At 34.1% G+C, this 26,314-nt stretch overlaps 1 protein-coding gene across 3 annotated transcripts in view; it reads left to right on the top strand.

Annotated features, from left to right (window-relative positions):
* The window catches only part of LOC131045330 (pre-mRNA-splicing factor ATP-dependent RNA helicase DEAH10), a 103,565-nt gene extending 88,343 nt beyond the window's left edge, over positions 1–15,222 (top strand). For all 3 annotated transcript variants that reach the window (XM_057978906.2, XM_057978905.2, XM_057978907.2), the window contains 4 exons: positions 13,308–13,539; positions 13,687–13,898; positions 14,014–14,148; positions 14,253–15,222. In XM_057978906.2, the coding sequence (XP_057834889.2) occupies positions 13,308–13,539; positions 13,687–13,898; positions 14,014–14,148; positions 14,253–14,442 (769 nt within the window). In that variant the 3' untranslated portion in view covers positions 14,443–15,222. The remainder of the gene's footprint in view (positions 1–13,307; positions 13,540–13,686; positions 13,899–14,013; positions 14,149–14,252) is intronic.
* Positions 15,223–26,314: the final 11,092 nt, after the last annotated feature.

Genomic DNA, 26,314 nt, shown 5'->3' with positions numbered 1-26,314 from the left:
GCATTTGTGTTCTATTCATTATTGGTTGGCAAACTCTCAAGCAAAAAACCATAACAACTTCAAAACCGCAAAGTACCAAAAACTTGAAGCAATTCACATTGGTCAACGATTAATCAGTCAAACCAAACCTATCAGATTGGGCAAAGATTCAGTTGGGATCTTTCATTAATAGCATTTATAATTATTTGAGAATCACCCTCAAGGTGAATCTTTTGCAAACCCACTGCTTTGGCCATTTTTAGAGCTTCAATCGTGGCCTCAACTTTGGCATCATTATTTGTTCCTTCTGATAACTTGGTCGCCCAATCGCAATGATATTTCCTTCCCAGTCCCACGCTACAACCCAACCCCCGAAGGGCCCAAATTGCTTTGGAGGCCCCATCAAAATTAATCTTAAACCACCCAGTCTTCGGCTTGACCTACTCCACCTTCACGGGATGACATGAAATCGAATTAGCCTGATTATGCCCATTAAAAGGCCGAAACTTGATCGAAGGCCAATTGGTCTGAATGCGTCTGTCTTCATTGGAAATGGGAATTTTATGTTGATTAACCTGTGAGCTGGCCATACTTACCAATTCACCTATTGAAGCTTCCATCCATCCACACAATCTGGCCATTGACTCACGCTTATCACGCTTATCTTGGAAAACCCGTCTATTCCTCTCCTTCCATATTTTCCATGTTACCACTGAGGGACAGACCTCCTAGATACTAGAAAGAGTCGATGTTCATTGCTCTCTGAACCACCCTTGGAACAACTGAGCTTAAGTTGTAGGAAAGGGACAACTCCATCCCTATTTGTTAATAACCATCCTCTAGCACGGTTGGGCCACCTCATAGTGAAGGAACAAATGATCAATGTTTTCATCTTCCTTTTCACACATAACACATCGGAAAGGACCATTAAAGCCAATTTTCTTCAATCGATCCCTAGTAAGGATCCTACCTCTAATTGCCAAACATGCAAATGCACCAGCCTTGGGTAGGTAGTGCTTCCCCCAACAAAGCGAAGTTGGCCAGTCATGCAACCTTACTGCTTGATCCAACAATTTATAACCTATTTTGATTAAGTAATCTCCATTCTTCACCCCACACCAAACAACTCTGTCCTCCTTCCCTGTCAACAAGACTTTCCTTTCCTTGAAAATATTTAGAAGCAATCTTGTTTGGTTCTTATCTAAATCGATGTTTTCAACTTGCTTCCAAGTCCATTCCCATCTCTCATTAACTAAAACCCTCTCCATATGATCAATCACTTTCGACCCCCATCTTTGCTTCATTGCAGACTTGAGATTGTCAAGACTAGGATCATCCCCTAACACCTGGAAAACTTTCCGAGAGTCCTCCCAAAACTTCGCTGATTGACCATTCCCTAGTTGTCACATGACATGATTTGAAATCATTGTTCTACATGACACAATGAAATTCCAAATTGCCAACCCGCTTGGGGGATTTTGGATTGTTAGAATTCTCTCCCTTACCTGATTATCCAGGTATTTGGCTTTTAGAATCTTAACCCATAAATGGTTTTGGTTTGAATAAATACTCCATACCAATTTGGCGCCCATTGCTTCATTCATTATCTGCCAATTCCTCAATCTTGCCCCACCCACAATTTTTCAAGTACAAATTTTTTCCCAAGCTAACAATAGAATTTTATCCTATTCATTTGCCCCATTCTAGAAAAAACTTTCTCATTTTTTGCTCTATATTGATAATCTTTTGGGGAATTTCAAACACATCATTTAAAAAATGGGGATTGATGATATCATTGATTTCAGCATCATAATGTGACTCGCTAAAGTAAGCCATTTGCTCTTTCATCCATCCATTTTGTTCAAGCAACACTCAACTAGTTGTTTCCACAACCCTGTGCATCAGGGCCCCCCAAAGAGCAGAGTTCCAAGAGATCTACCTAGAAGAGATCCCAGTTTCATTTCCAAAATACGAGAAATCTCTCTCTGTTTATTAGGAGTATTGAAGAAAAAAAATTCTGATTTTCTTCAGTTTACACATTGGCCTGAGATTCTGCTATATCTATCAACAGTTGCCTTCATCTCCTTTGCCTCCCTAAAGGAGGCCTCTCCCAACAAAAGAGTATCATCAACAATTTCCAGATGAGATAAAGGATCCACCCCCTAAGCAACTCTAATTCCTCTCCACCTACCATCCATCCTTTTCCTCGAAATCAACCTTCCCAGGACCTTTGCCATAGTGATGAAGAGAAAAGGAGAAAGCGGATCCCCTTGATGCAACCCTTTTGAGGATTCAAAAAATCCTTGTGGACTAACGTTCACCAAAACTGAAATTTTGGGGCTGCAAACACAATTTTTGATCCAGTTTACCCACTTAGGGCAATAACCAAACTTCTCAAACACCTTCAATAGAAAATCTCTATTGACTTGATCATAAGCTTTTTTGATGTCAAGCTTGACCAACATCCTCTCCGTCATAGTCATGCACATAGAATGGATTTCCTCATTAGCAATAATAATCCCCTCCACATTGATCTTCTCGGTGAGAAACCACTTTGCTCTTCAAAAATAACTGAGTCAAGAGTGTTCTTCAATCTATTCGCAATGACTTTAGAGACAATCTTGTATAACACTTTACACAACGATATTGATCTAAAATCCTCAAAAGTCTCCATTGATTTTTTCTTTGGAATGAGAGCAATAAAGGTTTTATTCAAGTCCTTTAAGACAAACCCACCACTTCTCGACACTTCCACCACACTCTAAATATCTTTACCCATGATGTCCCAAAATTTCTGGTAAAAACTTGCTGGAAAACCCATTAGGCCCTGGGGCGTTATCCCCTCCAAGAGAGAACAAAGCCCGTTTAACCTCTTCAATTTTTATAGGTTCTATAAGCATTCTATTTTGATCCGCAGTGATGCACTTTGAGATAACATCCCAAATATCATCATCTTGTGTGTAATATCCCCTTTTTTGCTCTAGTTTGTTTTGGGGTCTGTTGGCCAATCCCGAGACCCATTGGTCAGTCAAAGGTAGAATTAGGGTTTCCTATTTTCTAGGAGGATGTTTTGGCAATCTTGGTGGCTTGCATGTCGGAGTTTTACAACTTTGATTCTGGATTCCTTCTGGGTTTTCAGAAAGCTTCGCAATGATGGTACATGCATAGCAATCAGTGGAGTTTGGTATACTTACTATTTTTAGTAAGTGGGGGCAAGGACAACTCATTTTTCTGGGATTTTTTGGGTTTTCAGAGAACTTTGCCATGGTGTGACATGCAAATGAATGTGAAGGCTTTTTCGGACTTAGTATTTTTAGTGGTGACAACTGCTCAAAATGTGGTTAAAATGCATTTGGACACATTTACTATTTTTAGTAGTATGCTAATTTTAGCAAGTGCTATTTTTGGCAAGTTTCTGTGTTCCAATTCGGAGGTTATTTCTGGCAGTGCAGTTTTCAGTACTTAGGCATTCAGTTCACTATGGTAGTTGTTCAACACATGGGAAAAGTATTTTTAATATTTTTTAATGCTCCCCTTGGCCTAGGTGTATGACTTATGCATTTCTGGTTACGACTTAAGGGGACAACTTGGGGTGATAAAGTATTATTTAATGTCATAAGGTTGGGCAATTTATTGTTCAGGAAAAATATTTAATGAAGTGAAATATTAATAAGGCAAGATGGATGTCTTATGGGAAATAAGTTAATTTTATAATATATTTCACTTATCTACCTTGGACGCCACATTATTATTTTATTGCCATTTTTCATAAAGTATATTTGCTTCTATGTGAAGGTCGACTTGGAAAGGAGGGGAAATGAAATGCAAATTTTAAATTAAGGTGAAATTAGTGTGCATTTGGGATTGGCATCCGTTTGGAGGGAATGTGAATTTGAATAAGGTTATAAATAAGAGTGTTGGGCTCTTGTTTTGGTATCCATGAATATTTTGTACCGAAGTGTTGCTGAATTTGTGCCAAACTTGTGCTTCGAAGTTGAGGGCTTCCTAGTTTGTGTCAGTTTCGTGCTTGAGAGATAGTACCTAGCTGATTAGAGAGACTATTTCTCATACAGAGGAATAGATTGAGCTATATTGAGATGGATTTTGGTGATGCATTTTCATTTTTCTGATATTTTGGGGTGTTTTGTGAGCTTCCAGGTTGCTGGTTTATTGTGGAGCTGAAAGTGAAATTCAATTATAAGTCTTCGAGAGGGTTTTTGTTGCTTTTAGGTATTTTCTTTATGTTTTCCTTTGGCCTAGGCGATCCTTTTTGCAAATTTTTAGAGCTTTTAATGTAGATTTGAATTTTATAGTGAAGTTCACCCTCTCTCTCAGGCCGTACCATGCCTGTGGTTGCATTGGGAAGCGTGCAATATTATGTTAGGTGAGATTTGCTGCTTGCTAGGGGTTGGGTTTTTGACATCTCCTCTCTAGCCTTCTTCAACATTTGATTTCAAGCCTATCCATCGAGTTTTGGAGGAGTTATGAGCATTTTAGTGAGTTTTTATGTTGCTGGTTTGTATTTTCAGTTTGCCGCTTAAGTATATCAGATTTAGTGTTTGGAGTTTGGGGGGTTGTTTCTTTGGTGGAGAGTCTCTTGAAACTTGAGAATAACATTGGACATCATTTGCAGCTGTTGGATAGCAATACCTCTTGAATTTGCAATTCATGTTACTCATTGTAATGCTGATTAGTAGTACTAACAACAACTTCATTATGAATTTTTTCTTAAATGCCCACCGAATAAGTGGAAGAGGCTGGCTTTGCCGCCTATCTCTATTTCATATTGTACTCTGGTCCTCTTGCTGAATAAGTGGTTGAGTGATAGTTTGGTTATAGAGGTTGGCTACGCCGCATATCTCTATTTTATATTTTACTCCTGTCCTCCCGTTGAATAAGTGGTTGAGTGAGAGATTGTTAGTCCTAGTCCTCCCGCTGAAAAGTGGTTGAGTGATTGTCATTTGTTTAATTCAGTCCTTCGTTGAACAAGTGGTTGAGTGATTGCTCTACTTTCAGAATGTCTTTTTAGTGCAAGTTTTTGATTATCCTAACCTTAACGGGTGAATCTTGTTGTGTTAAAAATAAAATAAAAAACTAAGGGGGACATTTTATTGTGCCATCCCTAATCATTCATTGGTCAAAAGATTGCTAAAGTATCTAACCGCGTCATCATTAATATCTTTCTGCTCTCTAAGCATTAGGCAATTAGCATTTTTAAATGAGAAAATTTTACTACTACATCTTCTAGCTTTGATTGAATTGTGGAAAATTTTTGTATTACAGTCACCTTCTTTCAACCACGTTTGTCTGGATTTTTGTCACCAATAAATTTCTAATCTCAAAATAATTTACTTTTAACCTTTTTTCCTCAAAGTCTATCTCTTCCATGCCATTTTGAATGATCTTTGAATTGAGCCTTTCTAAATCTTCTTCTTGTTAATGTGATAGCGTTGGTCGATATCCTTCAGGGGTCGACATAGACAACTAAATTGTCTAATTGGCCTATCGGCCTTAGACAATTTAGTTATATCAATTTGCTACTAATTATTAATATGCCAATTATGTGTAATCCGTGTTGGTTGAAAATTTTGTACACTTGGGGAAATATACAAAATTGTGGCTTCAACCACAGTGTGTGAGTAAAACTCTCCTAATTAAGGGAAGGCTCCCCTTATCTATATCTAATACTAAAACTAAAATAGGATGGACTTTCTTCTTTTTTCAAGAAAGCCAATATTCTTTTCTCTCTAAAGAAAAATGATAGCAATTTAATGTAAAACAGCAGTAACAACTTTTGAAATAAAATGAGAGAAAGGAAATGAAGTTTTCTGAAAGCTCAAAGACTTCTGTCACTTCCTTCGGGAAAGGACAGCAATATATTCGCACAGCAGTGGCTTCATAGACAACGAGTGAATTGCACTTCACATATACTGCAGATCGTCTATATTACTCATAGTTTGTAGATTGAACAGTGCAATAAATTGCTTAATGCTAGCTTCAAGGAGTGGAGCAAATTCATTGTAAAGACATGTTGTATATCAATAAATATAATAAGGAACTTCATTGCTGGGTTTTTTACCTTCAAGAGGAAGGTTTTCCCAGGGTAAATTCTGTGCATTTGTGTTTGAATTATCTCTATTTAATCTGATCACTAAAATTTAACACTTCTAGTTTCAGTTTTTCAGCAAAAATGTTTTTAAACTGTTCCCTATTCCACTTTTTCAAACATTCCTCGAGAAATTGTAACTTTTTGAAAAAAATAAAAGCCAAACTCCCAGATCTCTCCGGAGCATTATGCCACCAATCTGAAATAAGGTCCCCAAAATCTTCTGCTCTAAACCACATCTTTTCAAACTTGAATGGACATCGAGCAGGGGCCTCATCATCATGAATTACCAGCCTAATGGGAAAGTGACCAGAGCCAATAAGAGGAAGGATTTCAGGCTCGTACAACCATGGAGTCCCAGCCCAATTTCCAGCCACCATGAAGCGGTCAAAGTTTTTCAGCCTTGTTCAAGAATCCTTATCTGCGGTTAGTCCAAGTGAACTCCCCCACTTTGAAATTTATTTCCATAATACCATTATCATTCTCAAAATTATTAAAGTCCTTCTGGACTTGGCCAAACCATCCTTTGCCATCTTTCTTGTTTGAGGGTTTCAGTGTGGCATTGAATCACCACCAAAAATAATAACATCATTACCATACTCTTGAACCACCCCATAAATTGTCCTCCACAATTCTCTTTTACCATTTGTGCTAGTAGGACTGTAAATATTGAGGAGAAAAAAGTTTTTATGGAGAGCTTTAGAGTGGCAATTAACCAGCTGCCATTGCTTGTCTTGCTTCACCAATTGGGCCACTACTGTTGAAGCATTCCACAACACTCCAATTCCCCCAGAAGCACCATCCACATTTACAAAAAAGGCTTCCCAAAAAAAAACTTCTTTACAAAGATGTTAATTTTTCACCCTTCAATTTGGTTTCCTGAAACAGAATCACATTTGGTCGGGCTTGATCAAGACCTCTCTTGATCAACCACCTTTTGTTAGGGGCATTGCAACCCCTAACATTCCACGATAAGATCTTCATGGTTCTCAAGAAAAGGCATAGCCTTTTTCCGATCTAAGTTTACTTTGCCCCTTTGCATTCCCTGGCAACTCCAACTTCATTTTAATCGATTTGGGACCTCTTTGTTTTTTTTTTCCCCGGTCGTCACTTTGTCCTTGATTTTGTTCGACACAAAGTGTGCTTTTCCAAAATCCCTTCTTCAGCTTGAAGGCCCAAAATATCTTCCTCCTTCTTGACCTCCAACTCCATCACTTTGTTGGACATCTCTCTTGGACAAACTTGTGAATCTCTGCTTTCTTCCAAGGCCATGTCCAGATTTTTGGTAGGAGAGATTTGAATGTCTTTGAAAGGAGTATCCTCCACATAACCATCTTGTTGTCCATGTGCAAAGTCGGACACCATCATCCATCTATCACAACCCACTTCTTCCTCCCAACGTCTAAGTTCACTATCAATCAGAGCTCAATTTTTGGAATTGGCCCCTTTTTCAAGGGTCGGTGCAGGAGTAACTTCCCCTACCAAGCCATTACTAGCCCCCTTTTGTTGGGTCTCAATCCTCTCAATATTCTTGGCAGACAACTTCATTTGGTCATTCCCCTCCCGGATTGGAGAAGCCATCAAAGAGTTTTCCCCTATCTCACTCCTTTTTTTGCATCAAAGTGCTATCTATAGTTTTCTCCACATTCACTTCACCCACAATGTTTTTTAGGCATTTTTGCTCTCATTGGAGTATTATGTTCTATTGCCGGCTGATCTAGAACCCTAGCTCCATCATTTTGGTCAACTTGGGCTATATTGTCTTCTAGGCCACTATTAATCTTTACTAGTCTATCTGTTAGACTATCCTTTTGTTGGAATATTTGTCATTGATATCAAAGGCTTGTTGAGTGTGCTAAGTTGCTATTTGTGAATTTTGGTTGAGCTGCCTGTGTGCCTGGTTGTTTGAGCTCCTTGTGTGCCTGGTTGAGCAGCTTGAGTTGCTTAGTTACTTGCTTAGGTGCTTGTGTGCTTGCTAGAGCTGGTTGCTTGAGTGTCTACTTGCCTACTTGTCAGTTGCCTACCTCTTTGCCATATCAGATTTTATGCCATGTAATGAGTTGAATATTCTACATTCCATGTCAGCTTTGAATAGTCAAAAGGATCAAGTTTTTAGTGGAATTGATGAATTTCTTTTTGGCATATCATGGGTAAGCTCATTTATTTTAAGGCTGCCATTTTTTTGGAATACTATGTGGTGGTCTTAAGTCATGGTGTTCAGATTTTCTTAAGTCATGGTGGTCTTAAGTCATGGTGTTCAGATTTTTGGTGGCATTGACTTTACGAAGTCAGAGGTATGGCTTGAATTTATTATCGCAGCCACAATCTTTGAATAGCATAGTGGTTCAATTTTTTTTTTAATAATTGACAGCAAGTTGGGTGCTTTGGGTGACTATTTTTCGCCTCCATTAATTCTGTGAGTGTGACGGCATCTTTAAAATGACAATTGCAAATTTTGCGGAAATAATTTTTTAGACCCATGTTTGTGGTAAATGTTCGAATTTTTGGTTGTGATTTTTATTTGGCTGAATTCATAATTTTACGAACTTTTTGGAAGGTAGTGTTGACTTGTAAAAGCAAGCGATTTTCATGAAATACGTTTTTTTGGGGGGATTTTTTTTTTCATAGATGGAAGCCACCTTTTTGTGAACATACCGTCGTGGAGACTATGAAGAGAGGTGAAGGTAGTTATCGGATTTTCATTGAAGGATGTTTTTTTAAAAAATTTTTAAACTCCTTTTGGGGGGAGATAAGGCTTATTTTTGTTGGATATATTTGTGCAATTTTTGGTGGTTTCCGGAATTTTTGAAGAAGCGGCGGAGTTTTTAAAATCATTCTAACAACATGTTCTTTTTTTTGGAAGGAGTGGTATTGAATTGAGAAAAGTGTATCAATTTGTTTTTGATATATTGTATGGAGGTGTTTGTATTTTTTGTAGACATGGTCTGTCAAAGGTTGCTCTCTGCAACTTATAATCTTGGTGAGATTGATATCGTGGCCATTTTTGGATTTTGAAGTTGATACATGAAGGATATACGAGCTGATGTGTATAGTTCAAATTTTTTTAAAGGATGCGTGTGTGAGAAAGAAGTCACTTTACGTGTTCTATGTTCAAACTGGTGCAACTGGGATTCAATGAGATGTTTTCCGTGAAAGAGCTTTTGGTTAGTTTGGAAGGGAATCATTGCTTTTGAAATGTGGAAGAGTTATTTTCTATGGTGTCTTTATCCCAATATTGCCTTGTAATTTTGAGATTGGAAGTTGTGTCCAAGCAATCTGGAGTTGGTACTTCTATTGAGGTTGGTGACTAGTTATTTCAAAGTTGGTGTTCTTACAGAGGTTGGTACTTCTGCCATGCAAAGTTGGTAATCTTGGAAGGTTGATGTTTTTAGTGAGTTGTAGCTCACTTATGTAACTTGGGTTGCAGCCCATTATTTCAAGTGAATAGAACTCTTTGGTGCCGTGGTTTTTTACCCGAAAGGGTTTTCCACGGGAAAAATAGTGTTCTTGTTTCATGTTTTGATTACTTTGTTATGTCTCCGTTAGGTGGTTTCTTGAGTTTTTAAAAGTTATTGAAAAGTTTCAAATACTGACTCACACCCCCCCCCCCTCTCAGTATTTGCTGTGTGCTTCTCACCTTCAAGGTTCCTTTGCCTTTCTTGTTCTTTACACACTCATCCGTTGAGTAACCCAACTCTTTGCATTTTGCACAAGTCTCCACAATATCTTCCACTTCTATATCTTGCCACCAAAATCCTTCTACAGATCTTATCTCTATTGCTTTTGATAAAGGAGGAAAGGGCTTCCAGAGTATGTAGATTTTGGCATACATGCTATGTTCTTTCTTATCCAGAGCTTCATCCGCCTTTAAAAAATTTCCCAATCCTATTTCCAATACACCTAAGGGTCTCCAAGTCCCAATATTCATGAGGAAGATTGTATAGTCTTATCCATATTTGGAGCTCCTCAATAGAAGCAAAATTTGCAGTCTAGTCCTGAGTGTAAAAGCAAATTCCCCCCATCATAAATGGACTGCTTTCCAAAATCCAAACCTTCTCTCAAACACTGGTGCATATAACTAAGTAGAATCCGTTGGGGAGGGTTTTAAGCTCAAAATCTTTACCCCAATGTTCATCACACCACTTTCTCACCCTTGAGAAAGTCGGCCAGTCCCCAGCCCATTTCATGAAGAAAGCTTTTTCTTTCAAAAATTTGACCGAATCCCTCCATTCAGTGTTATCTACATTCAATGAAATCACTCTATTATTCTCCATTCCAATACATACTTGTTTGTTTGGTGGTTTGACTTCTTGGTGCTTTGGCCTCCAAAACTTTCTTTCAATGCTTTTGAAATCTGCCTTTGCCCCATTGTGGATCTTTGTATGACCCCATATGTTGTGAATAGTGCCATTTCTGTCGTCACCATTGTTGTAGTATTGAGAAAAACCCGAAGCCCCATTTGTTAGATCCTTCCATGCCCTACCCAGCGGTCTCCACACAATGTTTTGATTTCGAAAGCCTCGCATCCTACGCCCCCAGTTCAAACCTCCATTCCTACCCCCAACACCTTTGCGAAACCCTAGGGCTCACCCTGGTCTTTGCTCCATGTTAAGAACAAGTAGATTTTTGATAAAAGCAAAATTCAAGTTATGGTTCTAATTGGTGTGTTCTTAACAAAAAATGTTCATTTGGAAAAAAACCGATTAGCGTTGGATGCTTTTTACTTTGGGCTGAGATACAGTTGCTGTTGTGATTGCTTGCTGCTGCCACCTTTCCCCTTTGAGGTGCTTGGTTTAGCCATGGCTCCTCGTTATAGGTACTAAGTCCTCCATTCCTGATCTATTGAAGACAAAAACTGGTTGCTAAATAATTTTTGACATTGCTGCTACTAGTAAACCTATCAAGGATTGAGTGGATCTTCGGTTCATCAAAAGATGGGGTGAAGTAAGTCCCCACTATAGACATTTGGCGTAGCTATATGGATAAATGGATGTTTGATCTGTTAGAGCTAGTGCTTGTGGGAATTTTTTTTGGAGCTTAGTATTCTTCCAAAAAACTAAAGCAATGGTTTGATAGAGAATAGAGGTCAAAAATCATTGATAACATCGGAATATCCCTTTGTGGTACAAGTTTGTATAGCTTCCTTCTCAAATAAAGAGGATAAAGATATGATTTTTGGGAATGGTCCTTGGTTCTTGGGTCCATGTGGTCTATTGGAACCTAAATTTTGAGACTCCCTATAAGGTCCCTGTTTTGGTGCAGTTCCCTTTCCTCCCCCTGTGCTTGTGACACGAGGATATGCTTTCAAGGCTATTGGGAACATTATTGGGATCTATAAAATGTGGGTTGAACTTACAAAAATGAACTACTTAGAGGATTGCAATTCGTATCTTGAGCTAACCATGTAGCATGTTAGGCTATGAGCTCAATTGGAGTATATTTGAGCACATACACTCTAAGAAGCGTAATAAGTTGTCAATACAAAGGTTGAATGATCTTGTTTATGTTCATTACAACCTTTCACTCTATCACAGACAAATCTTGGGCAAACTTATCTCTCATCACTCTAAAGGAGCTTGATCCACAATCAAATTGGATCACTGAGGTTGATGATCCCATTTTTAGTGAGGACCTTGCATGGTTTGATTAGGGGGATCTAGAGTAGTCATGGTAGAGGAGGATAGAGCATGGGTAAACCCCTGTAGATGTTGGTATCATTGATACACAAGAAATATCATGGCCACATCATTGTTGAGGACCTTTCTCAGATGTTTGCATAGGACTTGCCCTACAATTATGGATGTTGGGATGAGTGTTGTAGGCCCCCCTGAGCCAGACTTATACTTTTATTTTTTATATTTATTTTTATGCCATGGATTTCATTATACTTGAATTTTGTATATAAATGTTATTTCCTTCAAACTAAAACCAGCTTTTATATGCATTTGATTGATGTATACTTGTGTATGTGTTCGAAGTAGCTTCTGTTTGATTAGTTTATCGTGTCTTTAAAGTTTATATATTGAAGGGTGCATGATACAAGTTTTAAATCCTCTTTATATTTTGTTGTTTTTTCCATTTGGTGAGTTTGAGTTTGGGTCAAAAATCAGCTTGCCAAGTTTGATCCTAGTACAAGTCTTGTAACTATGATTAAAATAGTCTATAGCTTTCCCATTGCTGTTAGGAGCTGGTACTGCAATGTTTGTCTTGGCAGGATTCCTAGGCTGGTTCCTCACAATTGGCTGGGTCTTTGGATCATGCAGTAAATCTCTAATGGAAAGCATATTTTATTTTCTAGGCTGAATAGGAGGCTCATTAGTTTTGATTGTTCAATAAAGTAAAATATGGCAGTGAATGTGACTTGATGTATAGACTTAACAAATGACCAATTTACGTATAATTATCTTTTTAACAGATGACCAAATTGTGTACTTTGTTTTTCATTTTCAAACAAAGATGTATTCATATACTGGTCAATGCTAATTCCTAAGTATTGGCACATTGAAAATGTTGGACCCTAGCAAATTTTGTGTAATAGTGATTTCTTTTGTTATTATGTACAAATGGAATCCAACTACCGGTTAGGTAATTAATCCAAGATTCTGTCACCCATGTGCCTTTTGACCATTCAACATATTTCTAATCAGTGCATTTTTTTTTGCTATGCCTTTTGACCATTCAATAATTATTTATTTCATAAACAACCACTTTGTGTATTGTGTTTTATTTCAATCAGGATGTGTACCTTGGTCAATTTGAATTCCCATGTAAAGTTTTGGCCCATTGAAAAACGAAAACCTTGGACCCTAGGATAATTTTGTATAATAGTGACTAGCATTTGTTATTATGCATAAGAAGAAACCAGTTGCCGGTTAAATAATTAATGGAGGATTTTATCACCTATGGACCTCATCAATTGCTCTAGTATCATTTATAGATTGTTGCCAGTTGTGGTTTCAGCCATAGTTGAAAAATTCAGACTCGGCAAGGCCTGAAAATGCAACTCAGAAAATTTTTGGCAAAAACTGGGCAAAAAACTGGGCAACTAAAAAAATTGCTTAAATTTCATTAGAAACACAATTTTTTGCAAAATTCAATGAGGAGATGCAGAAACACAATGAATGAGATTCAAGGTAGTTTCTCTACATTCCTTTCCATTTACTTGGATTATATAGAATAGTTGTTGAAGTCTAACATGCATATGTTGTTTTTGTGATAATAGGACTGCAATTGTGAAATCACTGGAGCATTTGCATGCCCTTGGAGCTTTGACAGATGAAGGCAAATTATCAGATCCCGTTGGTTTGCAAATGGCTCGGTTGCCTCTCGAGCCTCTTTATGCAAAAGCTATTCTTGTTTCTTGTACATTTAAATGTTCAGAAGAAATGTTAACAGCTGTTGCCTTGCTTTCAGTTGAGTCTATATTTTATACACCCCGTGAAAAGATGAAAGAGGTGAGAATCATAACTAAGTGATATTCTATATTCCTTTTGTAAGAGTTCCATGTGGATTTATGGATCTTATGCAGATTATTGGTAAGAAAACACATAAAATTCGATTACATGATAGTTTGAGGGGGAATAACTTCTTTTTATCTGTAGGCAAAGGCAGCTCGACAACGCTTCTGCAGTCCAGATGGAGATCATATCACTTTAGTGAATATATATAAGGCTTGTTTGGAGGAGGTTCAGAAAACCAAGGATACAAATCATGATGATTACAAAGTCAGTACCCTCAACAAAAATATCCAAAAGTGGTGCAGGTCAAACTTTGTGAATGGTCGTTCTTTCAGTCATGCCATGAATATCCACAGGTAGAATATATAGCTTTACTTTTCTAGCATTGTTTACAATTATAAGCATTGCGGTTATAGTGGAAGTTATTGGCCCATTTTCAAACCTGATATCTAATATCCATGATAATTCTAGGCAATTAAAAGGATATGTGCAAAAAATGGGATTGCCTATAATTTCATGTGAAGAAGATTGGATGCAATTTCGTAGATGCCTTTGTGCTTCTTTTTTCCTTAATGCAGCTTGTAAGCAGCCCGATGGAACATATAGGTATGGCACTAAAATGAGGGTATCTCTTGTCTATCTTCAACAAAGTCAAATTCACTTTTCGTTGTTCACAATCGTTTATTTGACAGGAGTTTATATTCTTGCAGAGCTATGGCAAATGGCCAAATTGTTTCAATTCATCCCTCTTCTGTTTTGTCTGGGACAAAGCCAGACTGTCTTATTTTCAATGAATTAGTTCGCACTAATCGGAATTATATTCGCAATATTACACGAATTGATGCACCTTGGTTGCCAGAACTTGCTCCTCAGTTCTATGCATCTAGAGATGGATGCTGACTGCTGCATCAACCAGAGTAGAGGGCTGCACATTCGGAGTTAAAAGTCTGAATCTTCCAAGTTGTCAAGGACTTAAACTGCACCCATTGTAAAGCAGATTCTATCAATTTCCAGTTTTGGTAGCTGTTATAGTCTTTAATTTGATAACAAAAAAATTCAAATATCTTGGATGCACAGCATCCATCATTCCATCATTTGCCATGCAGGAATGCAAGCATTTTGATACAAATATGAGGGAGCATAAATTGAAGGAGAAAATCTTAGTTTCTTGCAACTTTGAAACTCTTTCATACCACTTATGACAGCACATCCAGTGAGATTTGAGTAATTTTTGGCAAAGATGCAGTGCTGATTGGCACATTTATGTTCATGGGTGGAATTTCAAGGGTATAGTGGATTCTTTGCGGCTTCTATTTATTATATTCTACACAAGTTATATATAAATGTATATTAAATGGAAACCTAAAGAAAGTGAAGATGGGCATGAATTGATCAAGGAGAAACCCAGGTTCAACAAAGGGTTCAAGAGCAAGGGAATTGGCACCCATTCGCACATACCAGACCCTTGTTTGTATGGGCCTTTTGAAGACCCTTTAATGCTTAATAATGCACGTGGATCTAAATATTTGTGGTCATTACAAGTTGACTAGTCAGAGAAAATGTTTTGGTCATAAGGGTATGCATTATATTACTTTTTCATGACTCCAACAGTCTATATGTTATATTATTGAATATACATGATTTCATTGAGTTAAACAACCAATTCCTGTTAGCAAAGCATTTTATTGTTGAAGATGGAGTATGGAGCTGATGGATGGTACGAGTTTGATATTGACATTAGAGCAGAATGGATACATAGAGTGACATTTAGGGTAAAAAACAAAGGAGCTGCATGAACAATAGAGTAGCTGTGTCAAAAAGAGTTATAGAAGTGATAAATATTTATATACAGCATGGGCTGAAAGCTCTACCTCAAGTGGCAGGACTTTACTCTCTTTATGTGCAATATTTATTAAGCTCAAATTGTAGCATATGCCTAACTTAAACCAAAAGAATTACCAACCATACATATAAACTTGGTTTTGACTTGTAAGTTGTTTTCTACACAACCTCCTCACAAATTTCATGGTACTTGGGCTTTGAGATCCAACTTTGTAAATACTTAGCATTCTGAAATTGGTCCAACCATACAACATTTATAATACTGAAATTTGTAAATACTTAGCATTTTGAAAGCTATACCCCAAGCCATTGGAGTGAATATCTTATCGTTGTGATTTTGTTCAAGGCTCTGTGATCTATGCACGTTCTCCAAGAGCCATCTTTCTTTTGCATCATGACAGGGGGTGTCTTGGTGAGTGCTTGGGTATGGCCTCTTGCTCCAATAACTATTAGGATTGTTTCTTCACCAATTCTTCACCTCGTTACTCTCGAAAAGAGTTTTTCTTATGCAATCCAATGCTTAGTGAAGGACATTTGAGTATTAGATGAATCTCATGCTCCATGTATCTTTGGTGGCAACTCTTTGGTAACTTGAAACACTTTCTTAAAAATGTACAATTGCTCATTCTAATCTTTCAACCCCCCAATAGCACCCTTAATCTTTAAATTTTCTAGCACATCCTATTTCTTATTCTTGAAAATGAGTAAACAAAATCTGCTATTGCTTGAATGGGTCTTTTATTGTGTGCATAGCACTTGCTATGACAATACTTGATTTAGTTTGTTAATATTATATAGTTGATCTCATCCTTAATCCACTAGCATTTGTTTTCCACTTCATGACAACACCATTAATGAAATGCATATGAATATTTCCGAACACATCAATGGCATTGAGATAAATCAAATCTAGTTCAAACTTATCAAAGCATTTTGATCTAGTGATAAACTTCACTTTATATTTCTTGGTCACTTTGATCATCACACCTTTATTCACCCAACCAAATGGATTTAGGTGTGGATGCTCATAAGTTTACAACCCATCATACAAAGTCACTGTGGATGCTCATAAGTTTACAACTCATCATACAAAGTCAAATTGGATTGTGAACTAGAATTGATATATACAATTGCCATATCCTTCTTGAGTTGGATTTTAATATGAAGGCTTGGTGGATATGTTCTCGAAACTAAAGTAGATGGATCATTATTCCTCAATAATATTTTACCTCCTTTTTGTTTTAGGCCTAAAATAAGTCTTCATAATGTGATGTTCCTTTGAATAAGAAAAAGGTAGAAGATCATTCTATATCCAACACAATTCAAGAGAATTAGGCCATAAAATGTCTAAGGCTATATCAAAGAGCTGTAATTTGTAAGATGTTGACTTTAGATGCAAAAAGAAAAAAGAAATGGAACAAAAACACCACATTAGTAATAAACTATAATATATATTTAAATTATGTTCAAATGAATGATAACTGATTACAAAGGATTTAAATCCATTTACTTTCTATTGAGAAACTACCCACCCTATGAATACCTACCAATTAAACTCATATTATTCAATTTAAACAAATATTAGATTGTTAACCTAAATAAATAAGAACACAACACATTACATATAACGTACATTTTTGGATCATATTGTTATAAACACCAACAAAGCTTATTTTGGTATGTGGCAGTTGTTCATGGCATCGAGCTTAAATATTGGCGATTTTGACAATTATGTTTTCCCTCCAAATCAATTAATGGAGGAGCGTAGGGTGGTGGAGGCTCTTCTGTGAGACATGAGAGGACAATCTTCTCGATGGGGGCTTGAGGGCAAAGCCCAAAATAAGGGTTTGGGAGCAACACCCCTAGCTAAGGGCTCTGAGGCAACACTCCCAAAGTGAAAATTGTCCATTATTTAATAAAGGAGTATTGCCAATTTGCTATGTAAATTGACCTTTGTAATTTGCCAAAATGCTTGATAAATAAGTGGCCATGAAATGTAAAAAGTCATGAGATTGTAATTTGTTTTTTTCGTTGGAAAATAGAACGTGGATGATTATTTCTTTGTAGTTGTAGCCCACATTAGGTGAATCATGTTAAATATGTGTGTTATGAATTATTATTGTCTTTTATTTTATTTTTTCTATATTATAATTAATATTGTTTATTGCTCTAGTTTGCATGAACCCTAACACCTACCTTGATTGAAAAGAGGGTAAATTTGGAGGAGCTAGAATATTTGCGAATCTAGTCACCAACCCAACTCTAACTTTTTGCAACTTGGCCTTCTAAGCTCTTAGTACTAATTAACTTATGTTGGCATGTGTTACATCCTCTAGATGTTTGACTCTTTGTGGTAATTCAATCCTATCAATCCTCTACATCCAAAGTCTCCTTGACATGATCATACTAAGGTCATTTTGACCATTCTATAACTTAAGCAAGATATATCATTATTCAACTAGATGATCAACATCCTTGATGGATTATCCTTATCACAATATAAAGCTAATAAATAAATTTTAAAGAACACTACTCAAATTTATCTTGAAGACCTACCAAACAAAATGGCCTTCCAACTTGTTAGAATCATGCTCTATATCAACACTAAAAATTTGAAAAATCAAAATTAAACAAACATTGCACTAAAACATCAAATTGGAAAACAAACCTAAACCTAAAAGCTAACACTTTAACAAATGACAAATTGAAACTAGAAATAACTCATTACTCCTACCAAAAGAAATTCTCATTGTTTCAACAAATCTTCAAACGAATCTCCAATTCGAGATGTGAATAATCCTCCATCCTTTAATGGGTCCTCCAACCTCTTTTTTGATCTTCTAAAATTCTATCAACTAAATACAACATAAAAAATTATCAAAATATCTTTAATAAGTTTGAAAGCACAAACACACATGCTAAATACAATTATTAAATTTTAAAAATATATTGATTTTGACTAATAATACCCTCATTTACACAAAATATAATAACTTAAAATACTAGATTCTAAGCTGAAAAGATAATTACTTACATGAATCCAAACTAATCTGAAACCTACATGCTTAATGTTAGTGTTATAAAGCTTATACTTCAAATCGTACAAATATGAAAGCACCCTTGGACCAGCTCACTGATGCACCGGGTATTAAAATCACCCTTCCAATATTGTTGTCTTTAATTGACTATTAAAAGTAGAGATCTATCTGAAAAATAAATGTAATGCAAAGGGCAACTACCACGCCTTCCTTAATGAATATGATAGGGATCTCTCTCATTTCATGTGAGCAATATGTGTCTATGTGCAACTTAAAATATGGTAAGAGAAAACCTGTCCTGCTATTCAGATTCTCAAATCTTTTACTCCAAACCATAGAGAAATATGTGACTTGCACTGTTGAAATTAGATCCAAGAAAAAATGGAGCAAAACCAAAACACATGCAATAAACTATAGGATGTCTATTCAAAATATGCTTTCATGAAAAGTGAAGGCTTTATAAAGTCATTTATATTTTGGTGAGGGACCACTACCAACTAAACATCTACTATATTACAATAATGCATTTATATTGTGTGGGAAACCATTCATTTGATAACCACCTATTAACTAAATATTTATTATTAGGTCTAATTTATTATAAAAAAAATAACACTAATACATATATTAGGTTGGTAATCTAAATTTTTTGGAAAATATCACAACACATAATATGAACTTTTAGATTATATCGACCATAAAAACTTACATAAGAAGGGGTGTCATTAGATTGTAGCAAATGATATGGAGATTAAAATGTCATTAAGTGATAAGGTTTATAAATGATAATTTAGATTATAAAAATAAAGTAGTGATCAATAATATGTTATCTAATAATAAAGAATATTACAATCACATTATAGATAAAAATAAAAAGAGAAATAGGGATATTTAATTTTAGACTTTACAATGTTTAATCTTTCCATTTAATCACAATACTCTATGAAAGATGGTTGTAGGTGAATGCAATATACTTAGAAGAGATCTATTTAGATCACAATTTTGGATTCCAAAGACTAGGTAAATCTTATTGGCACAATTCTTATTATTAAAAATAAATGAAAAAGGGGATCTAAAAGCATATCAAGAATCAATTATAATGCAAAGCCTAACTTCTTCCCATATATCTTGAGCCAACTCGAAATTTGAAGACCTTTATATTGACTCATCTTTGTAATGCAAGCTTGTCTAACACTAAATCACCTTCTTCTTAAAGTAGATACATTTATACATGTAAAACAAATGATATATACTCTTTATATATTTAAAAAAAATAAAAACACAAAATCCTATGTATATAAACCTAGACCCTAAATCCAAACCATGATTTTATCCACTATCATCCACTTTCCTAATGACACTGCCTAAAACAAAACTGCTACAAAATGTCATTGGGTAAATTGATGACATCAACTACAAGCAAAGCTCAAGGATGATATGATGAGCAAAAATAATGATATATCATTCACTAAGTACCAAAACGTAGCCTAGTCAAATCTTGCCATATGGTTAGGGAGAATAGTACACAGACAAGTCCAAGAACAAAAAGTTCGAATAAAGAATAAGGTGTGTATATTTTTTTATGATCCTATGAAAGGTCACAATGTAGAATAAATAATTTATGATGCAAGAGTATTTGGACAAGTGAGCAATTCATATCGTCAAAATGTTTGAGTTTTTTTTTTTAAAGCCAATGTTGAGTTTAATGTACATTGTAGTAAGGTTGATAGAGAAAATAAGGAGGTGTTGAAAAATAAGAAAATATTCTTATGTTTATTGTAGTCTTTGTTCACTTTACTCATAAAAGCATGGAAGCAATTAACCGATAATGCATTAATTTGGAAGGATAATGAACTTTCATTCCTTTGACAAATAAATTGATTAAAAACAAGATATCAAGGAGTGTATGACAGATTGAATATGGAAAGAAAAATACAGATTCTTAAAGAAACTAAAAAAACAAAAGATAGTGCCATCTATGGGTAGGTGTATAGAAGTTGAAAGGGTGTCCCATAGAGTATAATAATATAGATTTTTTTGGGGAAGATTTTTCATCTACAAAATCATGAAGCATAAATCTTAGATAAAAATATATATTATTTTTAAAGAAGAAGAGTTGCTGAAAGAAGATAAAGGGCCACTCATGAAGGTATGAATATGAAGAGAAAAAGACAATGCATAATTTAGAGAATTGATGACCAAAAGAGCTTTAGAAGTGGGCACATAGAATATCAGAGAAGAGAGAAAGGTGCAAAGACAAAGAGGAGAGCCTTCATGAAATTGTATATTTATATTGGCTAAGAGGAGGCTGAAAAGTTGAGGAAGAGAGGGTGAAGAAAAAAAAGAGGTTCCGTAGAAGTTGAATTGCAAACTTAAGAGAAGGACGCAAGAATTGGGTCTTCTAAATCAATTGAATTGAGAGAATGAATAAGAATGGTTTTGATATTTGTAAAAAAAACCCACCATAACTAGCAGTGAAAATGAGGAAGTTAGAGGAGTTAATATGCTAAAAGTTGAGAAAGAGCTCAATTTTAAAAAAACAAAACAAAGGAAGCAAGTTAAAGAGTGCAAAGTGCATAGAGCTTAACCAAGTTTGTTCTCCAATTGAACGAGGTAAATGATGCAAAGATCTTTGATCAACATTACAACATAGTCTATCAGATCAACATTGTAATAGTATTATTTTACATTTGAAATGTTGAATTATATTTTCAAATAGCTTTGAATATATTACTTCATGAGAAACCTTTGGTATTCTCCCATGCAAATTGAGCCTTTGAATCAAGAATCGGGTGTGGCATTAAATTTAATTATTAAATTATATTGCCAATTCCTGTTTATACTTTTTGGCATCTTGTTCCTTACTCAAAATGCTTATTTCATTCTCATATTTAGTAATTACATTTATAGATGTAAGTCTACAGTTATATATGCACCTCATTTATCCATGTACATAAAAAAGCTTCCATAAATCACGTCAAATTCAAAATAATCATGATTGCTCATTTAAAATATGTGGAAATTATAAAATATTATTTTTTACCTATAAATCTCTTGTCATTATTACAGTTGCGTTTTTATTACTTTCGCCACGTATGAAAGGAGGAGAAACAACCCTTGTCATTAATAAAAACTAGCATATATATCTTATTTAATCTATATAAAGTATGTCGAGATATTTTGAGGCATTTAATTTTGAAAAAAAATAAAAAATTAAATGCTTCAATATATGTCGGTGTACTTTATATAAATTAAATAAGATATATATGCTAGTATATAAAGAATTATAGATGATAATAGTTGATTTATAAGAAGGATACATATATTCGACTCTTGAAAAGAGAGTTTTTAAGTATTATAATCAATTTTCATGATTGTAGTAACTATATCTACTTAAAATTTTATCCTTTTCTATAAGGTGCCATCAATAAATCACAGGGACTCTTTCAAACTCGATATGTTATGTATCTTTGTTTCCCATAAGAATTATATACTTATTTAATAATATCTAAGGAGGTATTATTTTCCATTGTTTTGGCTTTTCCTTGTATTTCATTGACATTATTTTATATTTTCTTGAGTTTATTTTAGGAATTAGCTAGTTCATTGAGATATATATTTCTTTACATTCATTGAATAAATCAATCAATTTATTAGTCTAATCCCATAGTATTCGCCTAATCAATCTTAAGATTCTATGTTCTTTTTCAATATATTTTTTGGCATTCTAAAGCACTTTTCCACTTTACTCATAATTTTTTCTTCGATATTTTCCTTAGGCTTATCATCTCTAATTTTGAAAAAGTTAGATGAAGTGGTAATTCATGAAGTTCATGTGAGTTACAATACATTCTAGATATTGAGGATTATAATATGGACCATGTGATTTTTTTTCCCCCTTGGATTATACTAGATAAATAAATAACTCTTCTTTCTTTAGTGCTAATTTGTAACTCTTTTCCTTATATTATTCTTAGACTTTATCATGAATTTCTAAGAACCCATGCTTTATGTCTAATGGTTGGGCCATGGATTACCCACTAGACATTAGAAGAGATTAATTTAGATAATTCTTATGAAATGGAGGAAGAAATGAGGTGATGTGAATGATAATTTTTGACTAAGCATATTATTTAGCTAAAACTTTTGTGGTTCTATGATGGTTAGTCTTTTCAATCCTATTGTTTTTATCGTTAAATTTTATTAGAGTATTATTATCTATTGCTTTGAGTTTATTTATAGTGTTTAAGAGTGTCTTTCTTATCTTCTTAAATATTAATCTCTTTGTTCCTAAGGTTACATAACAATTGATTTGTACAGTGTAATATAGGAGTGGTGACTTTTTTTAAGGCATTTCAATAGTGTTTTCTAAGGAGACTTTAATTTTCAAGATTCATGTGGATATATTACACAGTTTTATTGTTTTTTAAGAGTAATTGGAGTCTCACATAATGAAGATTTGGTCCAAATTTTACCTTTCTATTATTATTTTTATCACTTTATTAGTTTTTTATTTTTCAATAAATTATCTTCGCATATTGTAATCTTTGAAAAAAATTCAATTTTTTCACATTTTAAAAAAATTAAGAAAATTCATTTAAAATATAGATATAAACTTTTATATTTGAAATTGAACACATTCTAAAATTATCAAATCAAAAATTGATCAAATGAATTATCTACATACTCCATCTCAATTTATCTAATATTACAAATAACATCACTAAAGATTTGAAATCCAAGAAACAAATCATTTAAAAGTACATTATTAACCATGCAATGCCATCTAAATAAATTACTATGGAATAAGTGCTTTTTTCAAATTTCTAAAATGGATGTCTATTTTAAAATAGAAAAGTTTTTATGAAAATCATGGCAAGGCATTCTAGATAAATGGTTCCATCAATTATCATTCTTGTCATACGAAACAAGCTTAAATAATGCTACAGTGAATAGACCAATCCTATTGTCCTCTAGACTAAATGCAAAAGTGTTTAAAAGTATCTTTCTCAATTTAACTACATTAGTTTCAATATATAAGATTTTATAGAGAAATATAAGACACATTTACTGTATATAAGTATTCTAAAAAATAGAGTTTATAGAGAAAGATAAGACACATTTATTATATATAAGTATTCTAAAAAATATTTCTTGATTTTAAGATCTTGTGTGTAACTTTCATTTATGTTAGATTTTCATTGACAAACTAAATGATATCATCAAACATTTTTTTTCAAACTTTTCCCTAATTTAAAGTGTCTATAGAATTTTGGCAAACTAATTTCTAAAAATCAATCACATGTCATTAATGTAATCAAAGATGAAAAATATAAATGTTATAAGATACTTCTTGATAGGGGAAGAAAAATTTGGCTTGCCTTAATTTGATTTTCATGGAATAGTTGGCCATAAGAATATTAAGTGTTTTTAGATCCACGATCACAAAGAACGTGCTTAGAAAATAGAAGATAGATTCATTTTTTCTCAACAAAGTTGTCATAGGAAATATACATGCACATATACATATATAATAATGCAAAAAAGTTATCATAGGAAATATACATGCACCTATACATATATAATAATACAATATGAGAAGAACACTCTTTGAAATAAAAACGAGAAAATTGTGCAAAAAATATAACTCAACATAAATATGAAAGAATAATGCAACATGCTAAGCATTATGTGGATAACATGAATATGGTGAGAAAAGATGTGATTGATTTCACTTTTATTTTCTAAGGAAGTAGTTATCTATTTCAATCAAGTGATGAGATGATGAAATCGTAAAATTAAACATTTTATATAGCATTTCAATTATAAATTGTTGTAGACCATAATTTATTTATTTTTATATCATGAGATAACCCGACGACCCGACGACACCTTGCCTCGGTCTTACTTTTTTTCTTATCAAGTTTTGGGGTATGGAGGGGGTGAGTTGAGGCAAGAATAACTCGATGGATGACGAGCGGGCTCAAACAACCCAACTGCCAGGTATACCTAGCCAGTGAGATTTGAACCTTAGACCTACATAGGAAGAACTCAAAGCCTTGGTACAACCTTACCAACTATTATAGACCATCGATCGCACAAGTGTAGATCAAATTCTTGATCTGTCCTGGTAGGGTTGGGGCTGCTTGCTGGTCTTTAGTTTTTGCATCTCGTTGATTCTTGTTGGGGGTCCTTCTTATGCTGTCCCCCATCTTTTGTATGGTTTTGCCGTGTCTTATTTGTATTCTGTTTCATTGGGTGGACTTTCAGACTTATCTTACGGTTCGGGTTTCAGGTCCTTCCAAAACCTGTTTTGTATAAGGTTTCAGGTCCCTTCAAAACTTGTTTTCCCTTAATCAAAAACTATTGTAGACCATAATTATATTTTATTCAATAATATATTTTAATTTTTTTAATTGAGAATAATTCTTAAAAAATATTTATTTATTAATAATAAAAGAGTCCTAATTGATATGTCCTAATGTATCAATCTTGGTGCTCGAAAAACATTCAATTGTGAAAGAGTCATCACCAATAAACAAAGAGCTATAATAAATAAAAATAATAATAATGACATGACATACCTCTCCATCCAAACTAACAAGTTGCACAAACATCCAACTGAAAATACAGAATTGTGTAATGGATAAGCTCTAATAATAGTATAACTTAAAAGAACAAAACAAACATGTACATTTATTGTTTTGCTCAAATTCTCCCTCATTATGTAAAGAGGTATTTCTTGTTTAATAGAGGGGGTTCACATGTATATTTGGTAAGCATTTAAAATAAAATGTTTCAAGAAAATCCCTCACGGGAAGATGTATTATGTACGCCAAAGCTTTAAAATTTGTCAAAAATGTTGACTAAAAAATAGATCTTATTAATTTCTCCCTCCACACTTTGATAATTCATTATGTACTTGGGAAAAAACATTATATTGTAAAAAATTTAGTGGATCTATTTAAATGTGTTATTTTTATAGTTGAAACATTGGACTAGAGAAAGTGAAATTTTATTTGATATTTTAAAATTTTGTGGAAATTGTTAAGATATTTGAGAAAAGTATTTTTTCTTGTAGTTGAACATGAAAATGAATTATAAGAATTTATTTAACATATTTATCTCGCGTCTATACAAGTGTATATTCAAGGCTCAAGTTGTGATGATAGCTTTATAGACAATCTAGGTATATTTATTTTTATATAAATTTAAAAAATAAGATATTAGATTAGAATATTATACAAGTTATGTAAAGAATTCATTTAAATTTCTAAGCATATGAAATAGAAGAGTAATTTATTTTGACAATCTACGTATATTTATTTTTATATAAATTTAAAAAATAAGATATTAGATTAGAATATTATACAAGCTATGTAAAGAATTCATTTAAATTTCTAAGCATATGAAATAGAAGAGTATTTTTTTGTAAAAGCATTGTGTAATCTCAATCATTAAGAATCAAAGTAAGACTTGAAATTTCACTTTACTCCTTGAATTGTCTCCATTATCTTCTACATATTATCCATAAATATGTCAAATTTTTAGTTACATAATTATTCACTTGTGTTATGTCTTGGTTGGGAGGATATTCAAAGAATTTTCCATGACTCCTTAAAGTATAACATGACAATTGTCCTGTGAAGGAATAGATTACCAAGGAGAATTTAAAGTGTTTGTAGCAACCAAAGCATTATGAGATATCCAAGCTCCATTAGAGATAGGTGAGTAGATCTCTTTTGGAATGGCTTCCTTTATTGATCAAAAGGCATTACATAACATAAACATGTATGTACAATATAACGATTCTCAAAAAAATCCCATTCAAAGCATTTGATAGTTGATTAATTAGTATGTCCTCTATTTACAATGAGATTCCCATTTTATAA

This window comes from Cryptomeria japonica, chromosome 8, assembly GCF_030272615.1.
Source record: "Cryptomeria japonica chromosome 8, Sugi_1.0, whole genome shotgun sequence".
Lineage (NCBI taxonomy): Eukaryota > Viridiplantae > Streptophyta > Pinopsida > Cupressales > Cupressaceae > Cryptomeria > Cryptomeria japonica.
Note: the sequence above shows the minus strand (reverse complement) of the source record. Positions and strands in the feature narration are given on the sequence as shown.